The sequence below is a fragment of the Solea solea genome, chromosome 12, assembly GCF_958295425.1.
Source record: "Solea solea chromosome 12, fSolSol10.1, whole genome shotgun sequence".
In the NCBI taxonomy this organism is placed as follows: Eukaryota; Metazoa; Chordata; class Actinopteri; order Pleuronectiformes; family Soleidae; genus Solea; species Solea solea.
In genome coordinates, this window is record NC_081145.1 from 22,339,131 (window position 1) to 22,361,763 (window position 22,633).

Sequence of the window (22,633 nt, forward strand, 5' to 3'; positions counted from 1 at the left end):
TAATAAATTTAGAACGTGGGCAGCCTCCATTATTTTTTCTCACGTCAGGGGTCACAAATGATGTAAGGGCTGGTCACAGGCAGCAGGTGGCAGTGTTGTTTCACTAATCTGATATCTTGCTCTGCAGTGTGAGTGAATGATTGGCTCCAGGATTGCAATCCATTTGTCAAGACAGGGAAAAGAACAAGAGTCTCCAGAATTTTTTTTTATGTTCTTTTTTGTTTGTGTCTAAAAATGAATTTGCTGTTAAAAATGCCTTTTTATCTCTTCTACTGTTTCATTATTCCTAGGTTTGTGTCACGTAGGTAAAGGTAAACAAAGGATTCATAACAGCATTCGAAAAAACTTTCTGGGCTTTCTGATACTCAACTCTGTGCCATGATGTAAAATTTAGCCTCAATTTCCTGTTGGAAATGGTTCTCCAACATATATTTAAGTTATTGTAGACTTTATGTGTTTTTTACTGACAGCAGGCCTGTCTGTCTTCCACAGTGTGGTAATTCTTGCTATGTATCAGTAAGTCAAACTTCATTTAAACATTCATTCAATGCTGTGCAGACACAATGATCCTCTTTTTCAGACTCAAAAATCCACAAACTGTATTTAAAAACAAAATAATCCTAAATTAATTTTTGGTCTAGCTCAGAAATTATATGTGTTGTACAGTATAATGTATGTTCTCAATTTCAAGTAAGCCATGATCTGCTACAAACGATGTGAGATATTAGATTTCCAGTATCCTGCCCCAGTCTACTGCTCGTGTGCCTTTGCTCCTAAGCATATTTATAGCATAAATGAACTTTATGAACTACCTGGAGATGTAAGGCAAACACAGCCATGTCAGATATATGGGCCACTGAGGGACTCCAGTGGAGCCGAACTGTAGTTTGGTTTGGCCATCACACAGCGAGAGCCATCACCTTCCCTGTCAGCTGTCATGTGGAGGAAACGTTCATCTCTGTGATGACAAAAAGATCACAGCGCACAGTGTGTGCTGTCTCTCTTTTGTCCCAGGCCACTCCTGCTACTGGAAATATGCCGTGGAGCTTTTCCTCTTCTGCTCTGCTTTAATGAAACTGTTTGATTTTATTATGTTTAGTTAGGGATGACAAAAAAGTCACAGATGTCATTCTGCATTTATGTGTTTTTTCTTCACAGATACAGTCGCAGTTTGTTCATTTTCCTCACAAATCTCCAGTACATTTTTTGGTCCTCAGTGGGGGACACAAGTTCTGGACTAATCCATTTGTGATATATCTTAGTATCTTGTGAAGCACAAGTACTGAATGTGGCCCAAAAAAGCATCACCAAAGTAGGACAATACATTGGAATGGAAGGGAAATGGGAATTTGATCAGATATGCGAAACCTCACTTTAGTATGGCTGGAACCACAAGTCACAAGTGTATGCATAAGCGGAACGTGGGTACATGGGTGTGGGTGCCTTATGTATTAGTGCCTCATACAGCCATGCTTAAAAAAAAATATCTTGAACTATCTCTTTAAATGTGTACCTTTAAAAAAAAGGTGATGATGATGCTGTATCTGAAGAGTGCACTGATGTCATGTAGAGTGGGGACGTGACATCAGTGATTAGGTAAGAGCCAGTTAGATTCTCCATTTGTCACGCCGAAATTGACACATTCACCAGGGGAAGAGTTTGACACTTGACCTGAATATGTGTGTGTGTGTGTACATCCAACCATAGCCATTATAGTGTACAAACAAAGAGAAAATGTGATGCACATGAACATGTTGAAGGTAAAAGACGCACTCATACTGACCTCTATCTTACACATGCATGCAGGTTTGCACAGCTATTCTTCTCAGGACACTGCATTGACTTCCATTCATTTATTCAGCCTAAACTTTGACCATGACCAACAAATACCTAACCCTTAACCTAACCACAATTTAAATCCTAAACCTAAACATAACCAGTTCCTCAGATATTAGGTTCTGCATCACTAGGACCAGGCTTTGGTGTCCATTAGGACTAATAGTCCTGGTAAGGTCGGTGTTTATGAAGAGGTCCTTAACACACACACACACACTGGTAACTGGACACCTGCTTTCTCCTGCTCTGACTGACAGGCAGCAGCAGACAGTCCAGATCCAGTCCCGGCTCTTCCTAATTGGATTTGTGAGGCATCCTGCTACAGGCCTCTAATAGCCTCTTGTAAGTCGCCTCGGGCCCGTTGTGAACCACTTCCTCCCCGCGTTGAGAATAAGGGACCTCCTGAAAGGCATTTTTGGCTGCACACCATGATTCCTCTGAGCTATTAGGCACTTGTAGATTTTGAGGAGCTTTGACAACAATGTCAGAACAACAGGAGATATGGCAGGGAAGAAAAAGAAACATTAACTGGGTGCAAGGTTGTAGCATTAAAAGGCGGCAGCCACTGCCAACAGATGGTGGTTTTGAATTTTGGAATTGTACCACAGTCAGTCCAGGATAATTCATCAATTATATGAGCCTGTGTTTGACTTTCAAACCTAAGCAAGGAAATGAGAAATAAAAAGAACATTTTTAAAATTTACTGTATATCCTTGAACTAATGAAACTCACCCTTAAAAACCCACAGAGGGACTTATTGAATAAGCATTACATATCAACCAACCAACCAACCAACCAACCTACCTACCTACCAACATACATACATAGAGTTTTAAAGAAATGTCAGTTTTAGAGAAAAGTTAAAAGTCCCATATTTATACTTTTAATCAAAAACGTATCAATTTTGAGATGTACTAAAAATGTACTAAAAAAGTTCTGACCAAGACTGACTAGGTTGTGTTCAGGACTTCTATGGCTACTAGAATACTGCAAATCAGAAAGTTTTACTGTACAGTTTTAGAAACATTTCAAATTGTCCCATATTTGCACTTTTTAACCCAACAGGTTAAACCCAAATCAAAACATATGCATATCACTGCAAATATTTCCATTTCTTATGTTTTGTCTTGGCCAATTATTATTACACATCCTTCAAAATCCACAACCCTTTAAACTTCTCAACCTTCAAAGTGTGCAGGCTTGTAATTTCACAACCTTCAGAGTTCTTGGCCTTTAAAGTTAAAGTCCACAACCATAAAAGTTGGTCTTTAAAGTTTACAAACTTCAAAGTTCACAACCTTTACAACGTTTAAAGTGTGCAACGTTTAAAGTGTGCAACCTTCCAAGTAAGTATTTGACACTTCAAAGTTCATAACCTTCAAAGTTCAGATTTCACAGCCTACAAAGTCCATGGCCTTCACAGTCCAAACCCTTCAAAGTTCACATTATACAGCCTTCAAAGTCCACAACCTTAAGTAATGTCAGTAATGCCAAATAAAAAAAAATATTTGTTTCATTGCATTAACTGATTTACCTAATGTAGTTTTACTATGTTTTATGATTTAACACATAGGTCTGTGTGCTGCTCTCTTGTTTATTTTGTAATGATTGCTGGATTTCATACAGTCAGAACTGTCTGTGTTCCTTTTTTTCAAAGTCTAAGGTCAGCTCCAAGGCTCCTGATCAAACTCATTGACTAACACCTTTTTAGATGCAAGTCTTTGCCAACTGTGTTGTTATAATATACAGAATCCTCAACTCATGAAGTTTGCCTTTGCCACAGTCTGACAACAAAGACTTATATTAAATGGCCTTCGAAGAACTTTGAAATATTGCCGCGAGTCAGGGAGAGGGCTTCTGAGAAATCACTGTGCTTCCAGGGGAAATAAAGAAAAAGAGAGAAAAAGAAGATGGACTGGTAGTGAGCTGGTCTAACTGTTCCAGAGCTGAAGAAGAAGGAGTAGAACATCAGCGCTGAGTGATTAGAATAACAACAGTGGGTAGACTGCATTTTAGATCTCTGCTGTGGAACATGCGTGACCGATAACTCAATTTTTCAACCGCCAACATTTGATCTAGCTCTATTTCTTCAAGTCAACAGCTGTGTGTGTGAGTGCGAGTGTGTGTGTGTGTGTGTGTAAGAAGCCTGTCCTCCCCTGCGTGAGGTAGTGCGGGAAGTAGGGAGGCAGGGGAGGGAAGCTCTTATATTAATGGCTGCGGTTAACCTGGAAGGGTCAAACCCATTGGAGCTGTTGATGGATCTGGTCTGCAGGAGCCCTCTGTCTCTCTCACTCTCCCAATCTCTCACTCTCTCTTTATCATTTACATAAACACTCGTACTTGCCCACATGTTTGCAGACCTGCATGGTTGCATGATCAGTCTGTGGCTGTGGGCTCACAGATGATGATGACAATGGTCACTACAATAGTAATTAGAAGGGGACACACAGAGGAGTTGTTGTTTGTCAGAGACAGAGGAAGAAATCGTGTCATTGCATGAGGTCAACCTGAGTGGGTGGAGCCGCATAACAACTGTGTTTTTCAAGGAGTGAAACAAAAACTTTCCTTTTATTCTTTACCATGAAAAACTTAATCAAAACAGTTTGTGTGTTTTCCAGTTCGAGCCAGCACTGTGTTCCCACGACGCTACAGTAAACAAGACGGTGGAGTGTTGCTAAGAGTCTCCGCTGTCAAAGTCAGATGATGTGTCCACTAAACCGTTCCCACCGCGAGCGCTCGACGACCCGTAACAATCCCTGTTTCTCATAATCGATGAGGACCCAAACATACAGTTTAAAGTGATAAAATGAGGGACAGATGGTGACGGGCTCCAGTGAAGAATGTTTCCGCTGAAAGGTCGACGTTCAGTCTATTACTTCCACTGCATATAAAAGTGGACATAAACCAGATCCCAATGTTTCCCTAAAGTTTTAAAGGGATAGTGTGTGATTTAACGACATACTGATATATAATATATGTGAGCGTGAAACCCACATTAGGCAACCAGGTACGCTGTAGGTGAAACTATGGCTGCCAAGAGGGTCAACAGGAAACAGATTTTACTCAACAAAAGGCTCAGGCTACGTAATACTATGTCTGTGATCTCTTGAGAATAGGTTTGTCAATTTACTTTGCCATTACACAGCCTTTACTGTGTGGAAACTTTGTAAACTCTCCCACACCAAAGAGAAAATCATGTTTTTTTTAGCTCAAACAGACACATGGGCTGCTGCTCTCCTGCTGCTTTGAAGGATTTCAAACACCTAAAAGTCAGAAAACAACACATTTGAACTGGCTGTAGTGCAATAGATCAACAACTCCTGTGTGCCGTGATGTAATACCGTTGATTGTCTTGATGGACTTTGGTGCATGAAGTGACAAAGCGCCACAAACATCACTTTACAGCAGGAAAAGGACTGCAGTGAACATGTCAGAGATTTAAACAGGTTCAAATGTGTTTGTCCATGTGTTGAGCAACGGTTTTACTATAGCATGACATCTCAACAGGGAAGTGCAACTCAAGAAAGGTTTGCCTCACATTGCTCTACATCATAACAACAAGAGATTTGCTACATTGCAAAAAAGTGGTGCTTGCACGAGCACGGACTGCCAAGAGTTTTATTACACATTGTGCAAGTGGATTCAGAGAGACACACCCCAAACATGTAATGACCTCATTGTTCTTGTTCTCAGTAAAACAAGCCAGTCAGAAACCCCTCATAGTAAACGTGGCTTGTCAGCTGGCACGTAATCTTTACTGATACTGAAAGCGTCTCCAATTAATAATCAACAAATGAAGCCGGAGGACCGAAAACGCGGGAGCAGGAGGACAAAGAAACAACCCCGCTGCAACATCGGGAAACGTGTCCAAAACCATGGACCAAACCATTTCCATGGACACAACATGATCAAAGCCGTTGTGTTGTGATGCGTGCAGATAACATTCTTGGGTTTGTCCTTGTGAATAGCAGCAACCAGGAAGTACCCCAAGGAAACAAACTTGTTTCCAAACCAAAGCATCTGACACAAGTTACGGCCCTAATTGAATCAAGCCCAGCGATGGGTTTCCCTGAGACGCCATCCACTGCTGACTGTGATCCCAGAGCAAAAACAAAGAGATGACATCAGAGAGGAAACAAAGGGGGAAAGCAGGAAAAAAAAGAATAGAAAAGAAAATGCTCCCAATTATGAGACAGTGTCACAGATTAAAGAACAAGGACTGCACATCTTAGGGGGAAACATGCAGCACTGCAGCCACATGGAAAAAAGCTACGACTGATGAATGAGGAGATTAGCGGTGTTTAATGACATGAGAGGAGATGGCTTCAAGGGTCAGCCATGAATTCTGTGGAGTTTAAAGGATAAGCTTTATCTGATACAACTTCATAATTCTCCTGTGCCACAGGGCAATATTGTTGTTCGACCACTATTAAACACACATTAAAGTCATAGTTTAGGGGGCTTTTTAAAGTGTGGTTGCACAAGGTACTGACAGTCAGTACTGCCGGACCCCCGTGCCGGGCCCCTGAACCAGTGAAAACAGGCATGATTGTGCTCCGTGACTGTAAGGACGCAAAGAAAAAAAAAAAAATCACCTATATCTGCTGCTAAAATCAGCCCCAAATTTGTACATCATGACGACTCGTATGTGCCGTGATGTAAAGAAAAACAGACACAAGAGTTCTAACCGTGAGAAAAAGCAGAAAACATATTCTAACGATTTCACGGGCTAAAGTGGGTGGATATTTTATAAGGGATTTATATGGGTGAACTGACAACAATCTGTTTTTCCTTATGTTGCCGCTGGCAGCCATGTTCTCCGGGAAGATGAGCCTGAGTGTCTCAAGCTGGTTCCAAGTTTAAGACAGAAAATGGCACACAGCAAAGACAGCGCCGGGCGACGTGCCAGCATCGCATACACACACGGCCGCACGGAGCATAACCTTTTAAGAAGAGTGCAGTCATCGTGGAGTCAAGCAACAATTCATTTATTATGCTTACACCGGATAAATTCATATCACAAACACGATATTAGAGTCTGCCTCCGCCGCCTGCGTCTCATTCCTGTGATACAGTGCAGAGGCGGAGGACACACGTTTACAGAGCTTTGCTGCAAAGCACATGGACACGTCAGTATGTCAAGTCAGTATTTGTCTCTGCTGCACTGCTCGTCCTCGGTCCTGAGCTGGAACGAGGGAGGAGGATGAAGGGGGGGGGGGGGGGGCCGCAAGGTAGAGAAACCTTTTTCACAGTGCTTAGAAATGGGGGTAGTGGTTTGGGTCCCCTCTCCTCGGGGTCCCACATGTGCCCGCGATGACGCTCTCACTTGCCCTTTGCTTATGTGTTGGCCTCAGAAGAGAGCACGCTGAGCGCATGAACGACAAAAGATTACAGCTCTCAACTCCGCACCTCGCAAAGGAATCAGTAAAACATTGCCCTTAACGTCTGAATGATATGAATGTGTCTGACTGGAAAACTTGATTCTGATAACGCCAGTGCAGACCTGCCTTACAGCAAAGATGCTGCTGATTATCTGTCACAAACCATTACGGCTGTTTCAACTGTCAGGATTATGCAGAAAATCTGTCCACTCGTGCTGCTCGTCTTCTCGCGACTGGATAGATAAAAATCTGGCTATGCGTTACACGCGACGATGCGGATCTAATTAGCAGGGCAGTGTGATTTGCTAAAAAAATTGTCCACATCACTCAAGACAACAGAGAAGCGACATCTAATCTGTAGATGACAAAGAAATTGTTGATATATTTTTTTTACTGAGTTACTTTTTAAATATCATTTCAGACTCTTAGGGCAATCCACACATTTTTTCTAAAAGCATTATCCAAACTTTTTCTCCAGGATCACATGGCCCAGGAGATGTTGGCCGTGTGCTCCTTGGCCTTCATGCGCAGCACAGCGATGCTGGACGAGCGTCTCTCAAACTCGGGCTTGGTCTCGAAGGCGTGGTGGCCGTTGGGGGCCGGTGTGAGCAGGGAGTCTGCGCTGAAGAAGTTGTTGAGGGAGACGTGGCCGAACTGGTTCTGTTGATTGGGGAAGCCCATGTAGCCGTGGTCGGCGGCGCCGGCGGCGGAGCGCGGGGAGTGCGGGTAGGAAGTGACGCAGGGCGGGGATCCTCGGGGCAGAACACAGGAAGAGACCACGGAGCCGCCGGAAGCTGGGCTCGGCCACAGGTTGTTGGAGATCTGTTGGGTTAAGAGGACGTTAGATTCTGGGAGGAATGACTTTGAGTGTTGATTCATAAAGAGCTATGTTTAATTTGATGAGTTGTGTTTTGTACGGTACTGTTTTTAACCATGAGTGTCCTGCAGCTGCTGCGGTGTTTCGTTACACAATAAGAGGGCAGATAAGTACGGAGACGTCGACGGAGAAAAGATATGAAACCATCTGGCCATTTTTTTTTTTTTTTTTAAAGGGAGGAACATCAGTCCACAGAGCAGCACAGGAGTTCAGTCAAACTGACGAGACAAGCCAGTGTGACTACTGCGAGCACGTGAGAGGCACCGTGATTCATTAATCCCGAGACTGCATTCGCTCAAAAGTGAGTCAGTGAAACATGCAACGACAACTTTCCTGACTAAAATAAATGGCAATAAGTGCAGCACATTCAGAGAATGAAAGTATCCTGATTAAACAAACAAGGGCTGCTCAGATTAAATGATAATAATAATAATCAATTATGAAATTAATAGCAAAGTATTTTGATGATTTGTGTCAGTGTTTTTTTTTGTAAAATTAAAACAAAAAGTTCCTTATTTTTCAGCATCCTAGCACATTTATAATTAGAATTTTGTATTATTTTTTTTTTTTTTTACATTTCCTATAATGTGTCTAATCCATGCTTACAATTACTTTCTTTCACTTTTTACAATCATTTACGCTGCTGTAACACTTGTTCCTTGATCTTATCTTATCCTATCTTTAAATTGTGTATATATTGCAGTGGTGGAAAGTAACAAAGTACATTTACTCGCGAGTAGGTACTTATAATAGTAATTTTTTAAATTTGTAATTTTACTTTTGCTTAAGTATGTTTACTTTGCTACATTTGAAATGACATCTGTTACTGTGTTGGCCTGAAAAAGAATTGATGGTTGCAGGTGAATTGGCGTTAATTACTGTCCCTGAGTTAGTGAGAACGTTGAAGCATTTGTGACCTTTGACCTATGTTGACACATTATGTGTTTACATATTTTGTGAACTTGTAAACATTTGCCTAAAGACAATTCATGTGAGATTTGTGTCCCCTTGTTTAAAAAAAAAAAGTACATTTCAAAACAAGCTACTTATTTACTTTAACTTAGGTACATTTTTAGACCAGTACTTTTACTTGTACTTCAAAATAACGGTACTTTTACTTGAGTAGAATCTTTCAGTACTCTTTCCACCTCTGAGTGGCTGTTGCTCAACACCACATGCGAACTGTGTTGTTGTGGTGAAGAGTAAAAGTCAAAATTTGACACAAAGATAAACTGTTGCACAAAAGTGTACAGATATGGCATGAGAACCAGCTTGGCCCACGTCATATGTTTCTCCAGCAACAGCGTCTTCCTGACAACATGTGTCATTGATAAGCAAGCGTTTTCTAACTTTGCCCAAAAGGCAGCAACAATGGCCACAACCTGACAGTCAACAGAAGAAGACCAGAATCTTTCAAAAGCCAAAAGAATGCAGCCCGTGCCCACTTTGTTTAAGGAACACAGAAACCGCCACTTGCCCACGCGGTTACTTTAGGACGGTCTCTTTTTCTTTTTTTTTTTTTTCATGACAGTCGTGTGGAGGAGCTGCAGGGACAGGGACATGTATTAGAAACATGTGTGAGACAGTTGAGCGGAGTTGTTGACCCACTCTTTGGCCAGGACGTGCCCAACATGCAAGGTCTCCAGAATCACATGTTGCCATTGTATGTTTCCACAAACCGCAGAGGGCTCACGTTTCTCGACCAAAATGACGTATTTACATGTCTCACAGCACAGGCGAGCATATTAAAGTGATTGTGCTTTAACTGCTTTTGGCGGAAAACGAGGAAGTGAGGGTGATGATAACCGTTTTTTTTCTCTCCATGGATGTGGTTAGATTTGGGTAAACCTGTGTTTAGGTGCAACAAAAAGTGGTTATGGCTATGAAAAGTAACTTATAGCAATAAATTATCTATAAAACACAACTGTATTGCAGGGATAAAACAAACCAGGATCATGTGACACTGTAATCCTGATTTATCCAGGTGTAACTCTGGGCTGACACTGTCACATGTGGGTCTAATTTATTCTCATTCAGGTCTATAATGACAATATTTAACAAAGACATATTATAATAAACTTGATTCTAGGTCAGTATTACACAAATTAACATGCAAGAAAGCAATTTAGTCAAATAGAACTTGAACAATGTCAATAAAATCTGAGAATTTTGCCTCAAAAACTCAAATATTAAATGTTGGTATGAGACCTTTGAGTGGCACAGAATCCAGCTTTTTTTCTCGGGCTATCAGAGCTTTCTTTTTTCATCTATTGGCCTAAAATACAAAAACACACACACTTTTCTGAGAAGCTGCTGTCAGCATATTTCCATCTCTGGAAAAAAAATTAAAAAGAGAGTCAACTCGCAGGCTTGACAAGAGTCGGAGGCCCAATCTCAGTGTCTGATATACCCAGAGGACAAATTGACGCCGTGCGTCTCCTCTCACCTCATCTTGTACCTGACCTTTGTCCGAAGTGCAAGATAAATGTTCAGCCAACATGAAATCTGATATTGGAGCCCATTCATTCCGCCGTGACACCCTCGCGCAATCCTCTCTAATCAGCGCTCGCGCGGAATGGACACAGTTTTCATAATAAGTGATTCATTGTGCGTCAGTGACGGGTGACTGGGACTCGCAAAGTGCAAATGAAACTATGAAGCTATATCTTAAACGCATTTAAAAATACATGGGGATTTATTGTGCAGCTGTTGAGGCCTGTTGTTATTTTTATTTTATTTTTTATCTTATATTTTTTATTTGCACAGCTGTGCTTTGTTAAGCAGGAAATGAAAATCTGTCAAATGTTTTATTTTGTTCTCAATATTTTTATTTTATTTTGCGATGATGGCATTGAGTCAGAACTGAAAGTTTAGCACATTTTTTTAATATAAAATGCCCATTATACTGTATATGTGTACTGGCAGGTACATTTTGAGCCACTGTGCATTATTATTATTATTTGGTGAAATTAACTCTAGTGCTTCAAAAGTAAACTCAATGACTGATAATGTGGATTTACATTCTTCTTAAAGGCTGGATTATTTGAGAGACACTGGTCCTAGGAAGAGGAATCAGAGGCCGCTGACGCGCACCATTACGCACGAGAGTCCCCGCGTCCTGTGCGTTAATCTCCAATAATTAGAAGTTTATTTTAAGACTATAGGTAAAATATTAATTAGAACAAAATGGTGGACTTGGACTCGCCTGTGTGTAGCTGTCGCTCCTCGGTAACACTGATAAATCATAGGTGGCTGCAAAGTGACTTTTGGCTTGTTGGATCTGGCCGTAGCGCTCCCTCTTCCTCCACTTGGCTCTTCTGTTCTGGAACCACACCTGAAGAGGGGACAAGGATGGACACATGAAATACAAGAACTATAATGTTAAATATGATATATATATATATAAAAGATAGACAACAATATTACAATATAGACAAACAGTATTAATGACCTAAACCTCATAAAGACCTTTTTTGGGGAAATAATTCTGGTGAGTAAAAGAAACCATGTTTATATACAGTTAAATTATTAAACTATACAATTATATGAAATTATGTGTATTTGAAAAAAAAATGTTAATGGTCAGTTGAATTCAATCAGCACAGACGAAAAACAGTAACACATACTGTGAAGAAAAACACAAAACAATTATTGCAGAACAATTAATTAAATAAATAAATAAATAAATAAAATATATTACACGTGTAAAAATATCAGATTTGTTTCACGGGGAATTAAAAAAAAAAGGGTTTGATCTTGCAACGTTTGTTCATTTCGATCCAAAATTGGAGACGTTAATAGACGAAGAGTCGGTCGATGAATTACCTGCACTCTGGCCTCGGTTAGCTCCGTCCTCATGGCCAGCTGCTCCCGCACATACACGTCCGGATAGTGCGTCTTCTGGAACACCTTCTCCAGCTCTTCCAGCTGCGCGCTGGTGAACGTTGTCCGGTGTCTCCTCTTCTTGCTGCTGGACACGTTGCTGTCGCACTTGTCCCCCATGTCGTCCAGGTCCGTCTTGTCTTGTGGGCTGGTCACCGGGGACGCGCGCAGAGTGCAGCAGCCGTCCATCGACCTGCCGAGGTCCGAGTGCAGAGGGTCGTCGTCTGTTTTTGGCACCGCGTACGAGCCTGCGGGGAAGAACACGCAGGTGATTATACATCATTATTCATAGGGGGAATAAATAAATAAATCAGCAGCCAAGTGTATTTCCATGTGTGGTGTACTCACATATTGAATTCCATAAACTGGCATATGTAGAAAATGTTTCTAATAATGTACATATACACATGTTTCCACGTGTATTACTGTATTTATTACACATACATATGTCATATTTTACATTTCCATATGGGCTTTCTTGCTCCCCTACATATTTCAGTCAATATGTAAATGCAAAGAAACTCATAAAAACATAAAACATAACATTATGACAGAATAAATCACATTTAATATAAATTAATATTTGAGCTCCCTAATTTACAAAAACAACAATTGTGGGGGGGGGAAACAAAAGAAACACTTAGAATATAATCTACTGGGATTATTTACACAGACACAGATCAGTTCAGGGTGACACAGCTGATCGTATGTGTTTTACGCACCGTTCTGGTCTCCGCAGGGCGAGGAGCGATGTTCGCTGCTCTGCAGCCCGAAGGCCTGCGCGCATTTCGGGGAGGACTTGGCGAAGTACTGCGCGCTGTCCAGACTCTCCATGACCTGGTCCATGTAGTAGTCGCTGGCCTTCAGCGCTTGACCTTTCAAGGCAAACTTATCCTCCATGTACTCCATCATCTTCAATCGAGTCCGCTAATAATCAAATGGCAACATTAAAAGAAAAATAAAGACGAAAGGAACGAAAGAAAGAAAGAAAGAAAGAAAGACAATAATCGCCAACGATTAGCGGGGCGATGATTTGTGTGATGCAATAACTTTTTGCCAATGGAGTTGATTTGCTGTGTCTTGAAGGCGAAATGTCTTTAGAGTCCCGAAGAGAAGAAGAAGGAGACCTTAAAAGAGTATGCTCCCTCCCTCTTCTCCCCCTTCTCTCCCTCCCTCTCTCTCCATCAGTGGATATGAAACAGCAGCAACAGCCAACTCCTCCCATCGCGTCCAGACCAGAGAACCGAGGGTGTGTGAAGGGATCCCGGGTCCACGACGACTCTGAGAGGGAGGCGCGCGCACGCGCACACACACACACTCCACAGTGACTTTAATTCACAGCGTGTTCAGATCAGACGTCCACGTTTATTCGCATCTACAGGTTGTAAATGAGATTTCATCAGAGTTGAGATGATGGGAGCAAACCGAGAGAAGCTGCTGCTGCTGCTGCTGCGCAATCGTTCTACACGCAGGACCAATTTCTCTGAAATTCAACTTTATTATTATTTTATTTTTTATTTTATTTTATTTTATTGATTCATGTCAGGTCCAAGAGTAAAAGCCCCTTAAGCTTATTATTCAATATTTAAGCTTCGGCGCAAGTTATGGGAAAGTAAAATGTGAACTTTTCATCTTGGGAAAAAAGAAACTTGTTAAATATATTATATATTATATGTTTCTTTAGTCCAATTTATTTATTTAATTGTTTCTTTATTTATCCAAAACTACATATTCGTTTTATATACAGATCTGTTTCCACTTGCAATTATGCTCAGTGTCTATTTATTGATGTTAAATTATTTCATTGCCTCAGTTTGTACTGCGTTGCCATTCCTCTTGTTCTATTTATTTTTCTTATTTTCTTTTTGATGTTCGTCAATTAAAGATTGTATGTTTTTCATTATTATTTCGATTGAAAAGAAGTAAAAGCACAAGCTGATTTAACAATGGAGTTAGAACTATAATAATCCCGCAAATGCAATTTCTTAAAGTTCTTTATTAGTATTATTTCTGAACATTAAGGTTTGAATTGAACATGCTAGAAACACTATTATGAACATTTGCAATATCTATTCAGATCTGCATGAAATGTTTCGCTCATTATTGGTTGTGATTGAAAGTAAATCTGAGAATTGTTTGATTCTTTCTCTCGTGTCAGCCGCAGTGCGCAGAATAATTTGCTTTTAGTGAAGTGAATCACGTGACTGCAAGAGACAATTGATACGTTATTTGATTATTGATTGATTGATTTTTTTTGGTGACGAATTATTAAAACCACACTCGAGCAGAGCAAACACTACTCTCAGTAGACCACACCACACATAACCAGGCTCCTCATTCCTCCCTTCCACGTGCAATATACTTATACATATTTATACTGTAAATATCAAGTCCATACTGTGTATATTCTGCAAACTGTCTATAATGTACATTCTACATTCTATTTTATTTTTTATAGTCTAAGTGTTAATATCTTTTTATATTTATAATTGTTTTGGTAATGCATATTTATTATTTATTATCTTCATCTTTACTGTCTTTGCTGCTGTAACAATGTACATTTCCCCACTGCGGGACAAATAAAGGACTATCTTATCTTATCAAGTGATCATGAAAGGCCACAATAAAATATGCAATAAATAATAATAATGAAAAAAGAAATATGACAATTTATTTGTTGAAAAAATAAAATATAAATGAATAAACCTCAGGATTCTATGTTTTTATCATGTTATATTATTGTCTCGTGGAGCAGTGCTTCTATTGGGGTACATGTTACCCTATTTTAATAATCATTCCTGATAAATAAAGTCCTATTTTTAATTTTAAAAACATACATTTTCACATAATAATCTGAACTAGATTATAAATGTCTTTCTAATTGAACAGCTAATTATCACAATATGTTAAGGAGAATACATGAGAAGGTCCCCAGAAGAGTTTTGATCCATGAAAAATGAGGTGGAAAAAAACCCAAAAAAAACTAACTCTCTAAGAAAGGACATTATCTTGCTAAAGTTAAAGGGACAGTTCAGGTTTTTCTTTTTTTTGCTGCATGAGGTTCTGTGACATCTGCACTCACTGAACGCCCCCTTCACTGAAAACCAGACACACAGACTCACTCTCATTGAAAACATGGCTGCCAGTGGGGGGAACAAGGTAAAAGAAAAACTGACTTATGAGACTCTTACATCATGTCTGTTTGTTGATATCTTTATTCTGCTGTTTAACTGCCTTTTCTAACAGTGTTTCCTTTATTCCCCACAAATAAAAATAAATAAATAAATTAATTAATTAAATAAAGGGAGGAAAGAAACTTTGGCATTTGAAACCTTTGGTTTCTGAAGAAGGCAAACATTAGACCACAGTTCTGTTGTCCACACAAGCTTAAAACACAGACTTTGTCTTTGTGGGCATTTCTTACAAGAAGATCAAGTGGTAGAAAAAAATGCATAAGACAATGTAGGATGAATGCAATTCTACACACAAACTATTGGTGGCAGTAACGCAGTAAAAAGGAATGTTTACCGTCGATAAAACTTAACAGAACTTTTACCTGTAGGGATGCACCACTGCACTTCCTCACCACTGCATCTCTTCTGGAATACAGATGGTTTTGCTCGGAACAGATGAGATTTTTTTTCATTTGCTAATTTCGTCGGGGGATTTGCAACGGCAACAACTTCTGCTTACAAGCACCATTCCCTTCCACTTGGCCATGGTCTGTAATAATCCATCAGATTTGTAATGCACTCACTCACTCACCTCACCGCACTTCAAAAAATCCGAATTATCCCTTTAAAGGGCAAACGTTTTGGGGGGGGTGGGGGGTTTGGCGTGAGATGTCTTTGAACTCATGCAGCCCTCAGGAGCACAACACTGGACTTAACAGGAAGTGAGCTCCTTCTATTTCTCCTTATTGGTGGAGTTGTGTTACCACTAACCAAAGCCTCACTTCCACCAGCACATCTCCACCCTCATAGGCCCAACACCACCTGCCATGCACACCATGCATAGCTTTGGTTCGCTCGGGGGTCAGTGGCAGTTACCTGGGGCTGCAAAGCGCCATGGGAGAAAGTATCAAAACAAATAGAGGTGCTCTTAAGTAGCAGGGGAGGGGAGGGGGGGGAGACGGACGGACGTCTAAGATGGTCTCATAAGATGACCCCACGCACTGGCTCATGCTGAGAAGAAAATGTGAAAAGTTCACATGCGGTTGGTTGGTGGCTGGAAATGTTCCTGCCACAATGTAGATACAGCGTAAGTCAGCTGAGTCACCTGGAAACGTGTCAAAATACAGTTTTTAGTCAAAAAAAACCAAAAAAAAAAAAAATAAATATGACTGAAGTGAACTAATCGTCATTCATTTGGGTCCTAATGTGACTGAACGTCATCCAGCACAACCAGAGCGAAACCAGAGAGGCCCGAGAGTGTGCCACTTCAGAAGGCAGTGACATCATGATGCCTGAAGCCACCCTTGTGTTTAATTCAATCTCTTGAAATGTCATTTGGCTGGCTATGAAACGCATAGATTCCCCCCACCACCACCACCACCACCACCGAAAGCACACATATCGTGGAGGTTATGGAAGTCATCTGAGTCTGCAGAGCATTTGGCTCACGGAGCTGGGACATCCAAAAAAAGAAAGGAGTGCATGTGTGCTTTTAAAAAGGTTGTGTTTTCATTTTGTCTGTTTCTGACAAAGCTCGGCTTCACTTGACGATACATCACCATGAGGCTCCGTGTCCACATGCTGCGCAGGTCAGCTGTGACAGAGAGCACATCAAAGGAGCCAGGGGGCCTAAATCCATACAAGACGAGACGTTAACGGCAGCACAAATGAGAGCAGGAATACTTTTCGTCAGTTTAAATACCGCTTCTCAGAATGACAGTATTTTACATTTTAAAGATACATGAGATTTAAAGGAAAACTGAAAATGGTACCACTTTACGACGACACTAAGGAGTTATAAATGTGTCAAACATGGGTGATTCATTTCAAACACACATGACATAACATATAAATCATAACTGATTTAACAGGGATTTATTGCTTGCCAAATAGTGAGCCTGCATGTTTCTATGCACTACTCGTATGAAGACAGTTTCATATACCTGGTTGACTTTGATTTGAAAGAACCTTTTTAATTTTAACTTGTGTCAGAGTTACCATTTAAATCTGTCACGTTCATCCAATATTTCCTTTTCCGTATAACCTTCACAGTCAAAGTTGAATTTACCATCAATGTCATCGTCAAATAAACAAACTCAGGCTTTGGCAGATTTGTTTACCTGGACATTTTCAGCATGATGACGTGAGAGTAGTGCCTCACAAGCATTATTTCTCCAACGGGTGATTCTGTCGGTGCCCTTATATTAGTAACCATAAGGATGAGTATATTGTACTCTTTTTCTTACAATTATATTAAGTGTTAACAAACAAATTAGTGACATAATTATAAATCAAATAAAAACAGTTAGACTGAGTGGTTTAGGCATTGATTTTTTGATATTTGAGCACAGAGGTGTAAACACGTCTTTAAAATGTAGTATGAATTATCATAAATAGACAAAAGAAAAAGGTGTCTGCATGTATTTGAATTTGCATTTTAAAAGGCTAATTTATATTCTAATAAATGTGTAAAAAAAACTGCATGTATGCACGTGTTTTTATCCATAAATGCCCTCTGTATATGTGTAAAAAAAACACCAAATACCCTCAGTCTCGGAGCTGAAGAGGCCGATATGGATCAGAATCTATAGCAGTTGTCACTCAGGGCATAAATCAACTTGACTGACTTTTACCAGACTTTTGTCCACGGTGGCGCACTTTCTCCTTGTCTGGCTTTATGTTTCCAGGAGAACACGCACACTGAAGTCAATAAGAAAAGGACATTTATTCGGTCATTTGTCTTTGGAGTTAAGGCTACTTTACATCCTGGAGTACAATTTCAATGATACAATTAACAGTGTCTGTGTACATATATATATATATATATATATATATATATATACTAAAGATTTTCATTAAATTGCTTCTGCTATATAAATTGTATAAATGTAAAATAAAAAGAACCTGCAGGTTCTCCATAACAACCTGGAATGACTTTCAGAGTTTTGAGATCATTAAGAAATATTTTTTATATATTATGATATTCATTCATCAGTGTTGCTGTTCCAAATTTAAACATTTTTGACCATCGTATTATTGAAAAATTGGGTAAGACGGAGGCAGACGATCCGCTGTAGTGATCCCTAAAGGGAAAACCCAAAAGAAAAAAGTGTTATTTATCTGATGATTGTCTGCAAAGCTACACACGTGTCACACATGTTTTACACGGTTACTAATCATTTTCCTGATGATGTCGGCTACTAGACTTTATTTAAATTTACATTATTGCAATATTGTTATATTATAGGTGTTTGGGATAATTTTGGATATACACTATTGAAACATGCAAGATACTTAATTTCTAGGTTACTGTTGTAATGTAATAATAATATAGCACTGATAAACAGACTTGATTAGTGTAATTAATTACAATCAGTATGCTATCACTGTCAAACAGACAGAAATAAAAGTAAAATGTAAATAAATAAACAAAAACAAACCTAAAACGTCTGAATGCATTCATTCCTGTCAGCTGAAATATATTTGTTGCTAAAAAGTCCAAAAACCCCCACAGTTATACTGTAGCCCTTTAATGTGTTTCAGGACAGCGCAGTGGACGGATGTGGAGACAGAACCTCTCTGTGCCAGACTTGAGGTCAGGCTGGCAGCCTCGTCGTCGATGCTCGTCGTCTTATCTGAAAGTGTGGCAAAGTGCTCGTCTCACCACGCCAGTGGATTTTTTTCCCCTTTTTGGTCTCCTCGGGTTTCACATAATTCCTCCATAATGCAAAGTAAACACGTGTAATGAAGGCTGGTGGGTGATGGTTCAACAGTATCATTTCAAAAGTGAATTCGAGGGTACGAGAGCGTCTGGGAGAACTCGTGTCAAACAGAGCAAAACTTGTGACTAGATGTGCACATGTCACCTGTCTGCTCGTATTAGAGAAGCAACAACAACAACATGAATTTTCCAGTTGTGTGAGTGTATAACGACGATTTGTTGACAGAAAGCTGGGGGTCCTCTATATGGAGCTTGACCAATCAGTCTCCCACCCTGAGGGAGGACACTGCTCTTGGGTTTCACAACAGCCTCCAAGTGGGTAGCACCATCAGCACGTTTGTGGAGGAAAGCTAGAATCCCCATCAGCAGCTCGCGTACAGTCAAAACACACACACACACACACACACCGTCCAGACATGTGTAAGTGAAAGATAGAAGGAAAATAAATAGAGAGCCGTGCATTTCCTGCCAGGGAGCAGCTCCGCAGCTCAGACTATTTGTTTTGACATTAATTAAGTTATCATTTCCAGGCATCCGACCAGCGAGGAACCTCCGAGCCCGAGGTTCACTGCCTGCGGGAGGACGGTGTTTGTGCGCGGACGCCTTCGTCCAAACACACAAGAAAAGGCCATTCTAATCGACTGGCTGGAAATAAAGCAGAGAGGCCTCTAATTCTCACAACAGTGTTTGTGTTTGGCTCATAAAAGCAGTAATTACAAGCCCACTGTTGGTAAGAGCTAAACATACACACAGACTTTTTAAATTTTGATTAAATTTTACTCTTAGGAGTGTACAGCAGTGGAAAAAGCACATTTCTTCCCATGGTTGCAAAGGATATTTACTTTATTCCTGTTGACAGAGTGTCTAGACGAGAGTTCGGCATGTTGGGAAACATGAATCCGCAGGTACAACGGGTTCCTGCTTCTTATTTCCTGCCGTCATTTGCATACGGAGCGTGTCATTCGCCGATTTGCGACTTTGCTGCGTGGTGTTTTGGTGCTGGATGGCTGCAATCACAGTCAGGCACAGAGTTCAGCTTCAGCCGTGCCCGAGGATATTTGGGCTGTTCCAGTTCCTATTGGTCTGGATTCATTTCCAGCAGAGGGAGTCGAAGCAGATTCAGCACAGGTGATATAAAGAAATAAATAAATAGATACTCTTAAAATAAAACTAAATAAAGTCTTAACTACAGAGTCAGTTGCTAAACTCCTTCTTTCCATCTTTCCTGAGAAATCTACACAACCTCACGTCAATGAAAAGACTTTTCTACCTTATATTGCCCTCAGTTTGCATAGCTTGCATACCAAATCCCATGTAGAAAATCTATAATTTCCCATCATAGGACACAGGAGGTGTTGATCCACTGCTGCTTTGTTTGCAAATTTCTTATTCTGTTACTTTGGTGTATAAAATCCTTAGTTCTAAGTGACAGAATCTTACCAAAGGAGGCAGAATTTTCAGTTTCTAGTCCGAAAAGTCGGTCTAACGGTGACATAAATGTGTGATCATCATCTAAAAATAGCATAAATGGGGGGTTATGAGGGTTCTAGGCACAAAGGGATTTTACAGTGCAGTCCTATACCTAATACAATCTAATACAAATTTGTTCAAAAAACCTGAACTATTCCTTTCGTGCTATAGGCTTAAAGCTTAAAGTGTCCGTATTTATTCAGGTTACCAAGGTAACAAAGTAAAAACGGTTCCACCTTAGTATCTTCTTTAAATAGGTGCTGGGTCACAGTTCAAAGAAATTTGTGTTTTACTTGTGCACTTGACCCTTGACCCTCTTCTTGCCACCTCCCCAGCCGCCGCTCAGCTGGACGGGGTTATCTCGGAAGGAGATGCGTTCCTTTTTTACCGGAGCAGAGTCGGCTCGTTGGGGAGACGGGAGCTCTTTTCCTGCTGGAGATGTTGAGAGAGAGAGAGAGAGAGAGATTTTATTTTCTATTTTTTTTCTGCAAAGCATAGACTATGTTACATTTGTACATTCTATAAAGACAAAATGTCTGAATCTGACATTTTGATATAAAGTTTCAGTAGCAATGGCTGACAAATAAAAACATCCTAATGACATCTCTGGTGGTGCATCTTCATGACCATACCATTCCTACTCTGGTCTTTGAATAAATACAATGATATAAAACAGGCTTCTATGGCAACTGTAGGAATTCTAGTTCTACTTCTTCCTTCCCAGAAACGAGTGCGGTTCGGAGAACTCATTTAATTCTTACTTTCTACCAGGAAAATTTGATTCAGCTTCAATGCAGGAAATTCTGAGAGGAGAAGAATTGTGAAGTGCACTGTCGTCACCGCATGAGCTCAACTCTCTGCGCTTCACGGGGAAGAATGTCCACTTCACGTATGCCGAGTGGAGAGCGACAAAAAACTGAAAACAGTTGACTTTGTGTGTAGAATGAGATAATGAAGAAAAAGGAGTTACATTAGGACATGTAAAAGCTTAAGGGAATAAGGGAAAGGTCACATAGTTGCTTTCATATGGGGACTTTAAACAATAGGACACGATGTTAACGTACTCCAGGTCTTGAGTAAAAGTCTAATGTAATAAAATGGAATACATTTGCTGCTTTATCTCAGCATTAGACAGACATTTCCCTGCAGAAACTGAAGTCTGCTTGCATCACTTTGTAAACGGCTCACAGCGACTTCACATCGGCGTAGTTACACGACGGTTTGTGCTATTGGAAAAAGTCACGTGTTAAAGCCGACGTGTGGTTATTACGGTAATTTCATTCGCGCTGTTGCAGGGAGCCGGCGAATCAGCGTCTTTGTCACCAGAGAGGAGAGAGTTGGAAAAACACCTGTGCATAGTTTCAATTTTTTTGGCCTGTTTTTGGACATTGAGACAAAGACAAAGAATAACCAAATGTGATTTTAAATATGATTTAAATTGTTCAAATTTCCAAATAGTTCAGAAATGTCTGTGTACAGCGTTTTTTTCTTACTAAAACTTTAAGCTTTTCTTCATTTTAAATTGTTAATACACCATTTTAACAAGCAGTAAATTGTAAACAACTGCCAGATATTGAAAGTTATTCTGGAAACGACATTTTCTGGCCCTTTTGTGGGTGAAAGAAGTCTAAAGGTCCAGGGTTAAATGGTATTAAAGGGTTAAATCCTTAAATGACATTTAAATACATTTGAGTTAAGTTGTGTGTAAGTTACCTCATATGACCACACGGCAAAAGAGCTGAACTGTTCCTTTAATTAGTTAGCAGATACAATGAGCCTGTGGTGTCTGACTCAGTGGACAGTAAAGACTACCGAGTCAAAAAAGACTTAAACACTTAAGCATTGTGTGTGTGTGTGTGTGTGTGTGTGTGTGTGTGTGTGTAAACGTGCACTCGCATGCCTGTGTGTGTGTGTGTGTGTTCCCCCGGGGGCACTGTGTGCCGTATCGCAGCCCCTTCAATTTCACCTGGGGATCAGCACAAAGCTTTTCAAACACACAGAACAAAGGCAGCGCCTCCACGAGGCATGATGCGTTCCACGTGTAGAGCCGAGGCGCGCGGTCCACCACGGCCAAACCACACAGGGAGCCAAACAGTGGGGCGAGGTGGAGAGGCCCGAGACGCATCACAGGTACTGACCCGGCTCCAAATATCTGCACAGCTGGCACTCTGTATTGAATATCTCTCCTGTCACGAGTCATACCTAAGCTCAAACTCTCTAGTTTTTGATTCCATGGCGTAGCACTGTGCTTATCTTCTCACCTCGTGTAGTTTTAGGATAAAGCGCCCTACAG

At 40.4% G+C, this 22,633-nt stretch overlaps 2 protein-coding genes across 7 annotated transcripts in view; both read right to left on the bottom strand.

Annotated features, from left to right (window-relative positions):
• Nucleotides 1-7,338: 7,338 nt before the first annotated feature.
• Nucleotides 7,339-12,967, bottom strand: alx1 (ALX homeobox 1). Its single transcript, XM_058645750.1, has 4 exons — nucleotides 12,699-12,967; nucleotides 11,920-12,224; nucleotides 11,300-11,428; nucleotides 7,339-8,039 (listed from the first exon to the last, which is right to left on the bottom strand). Exons 1-4 carry the CDS (start codon nucleotides 12,886-12,888, stop codon nucleotides 7,698-7,700), a joined length of 966 nt encoding a protein of 321 aa, XP_058501733.1. The 5' UTR covers nucleotides 12,889-12,967; the 3' UTR covers nucleotides 7,339-7,697.
• Nucleotides 12,968-18,185: 5,218 nt separating this feature from the next.
• The window catches only part of lrriq1 (leucine-rich repeats and IQ motif containing 1), a 48,054-nt gene continuing 43,606 nt past the window's right edge, over nucleotides 18,186-22,633 (bottom strand). For all 6 annotated transcript variants that reach the window (XM_058644396.1, XM_058644397.1, XM_058644394.1 and 3 more), the window contains one exon: nucleotides 18,186-20,772. In XM_058644396.1, coding sequence (XP_058500379.1) covers nucleotides 20,630-20,772 — 143 coding nt within the window. In that variant the 3' untranslated portion in view covers nucleotides 18,186-20,629. The remainder of the gene's footprint in view (nucleotides 20,773-22,633) is intronic.

What these genes read in the sequence shown, in the direction of transcription:
- alx1 (XM_058645750.1), bottom strand. Translation starts at nt 12,888, where the DNA reads ATGATGGAGTACATGGAGGATAAGTTTGCCTTGAAAGGTCAAGCGCTG. An exon ending in GCCCTGCGGAGACCAGAACG is followed by an intron (nt 12,225 to 12,698) that starts GTGCGTAAAACA and finishes TCTTCCCCGCAG; the next exon opens with GCTCGTACGCGGTGCCAAAA. An exon ending in TAACCGAGGCCAGAGTGCAG is followed by an intron (nt 11,429 to 11,919) that starts GTAATTCATCGA and finishes TCCCCTCTTCAG; the next exon opens with GTGTGGTTCCAGAACAGAAG.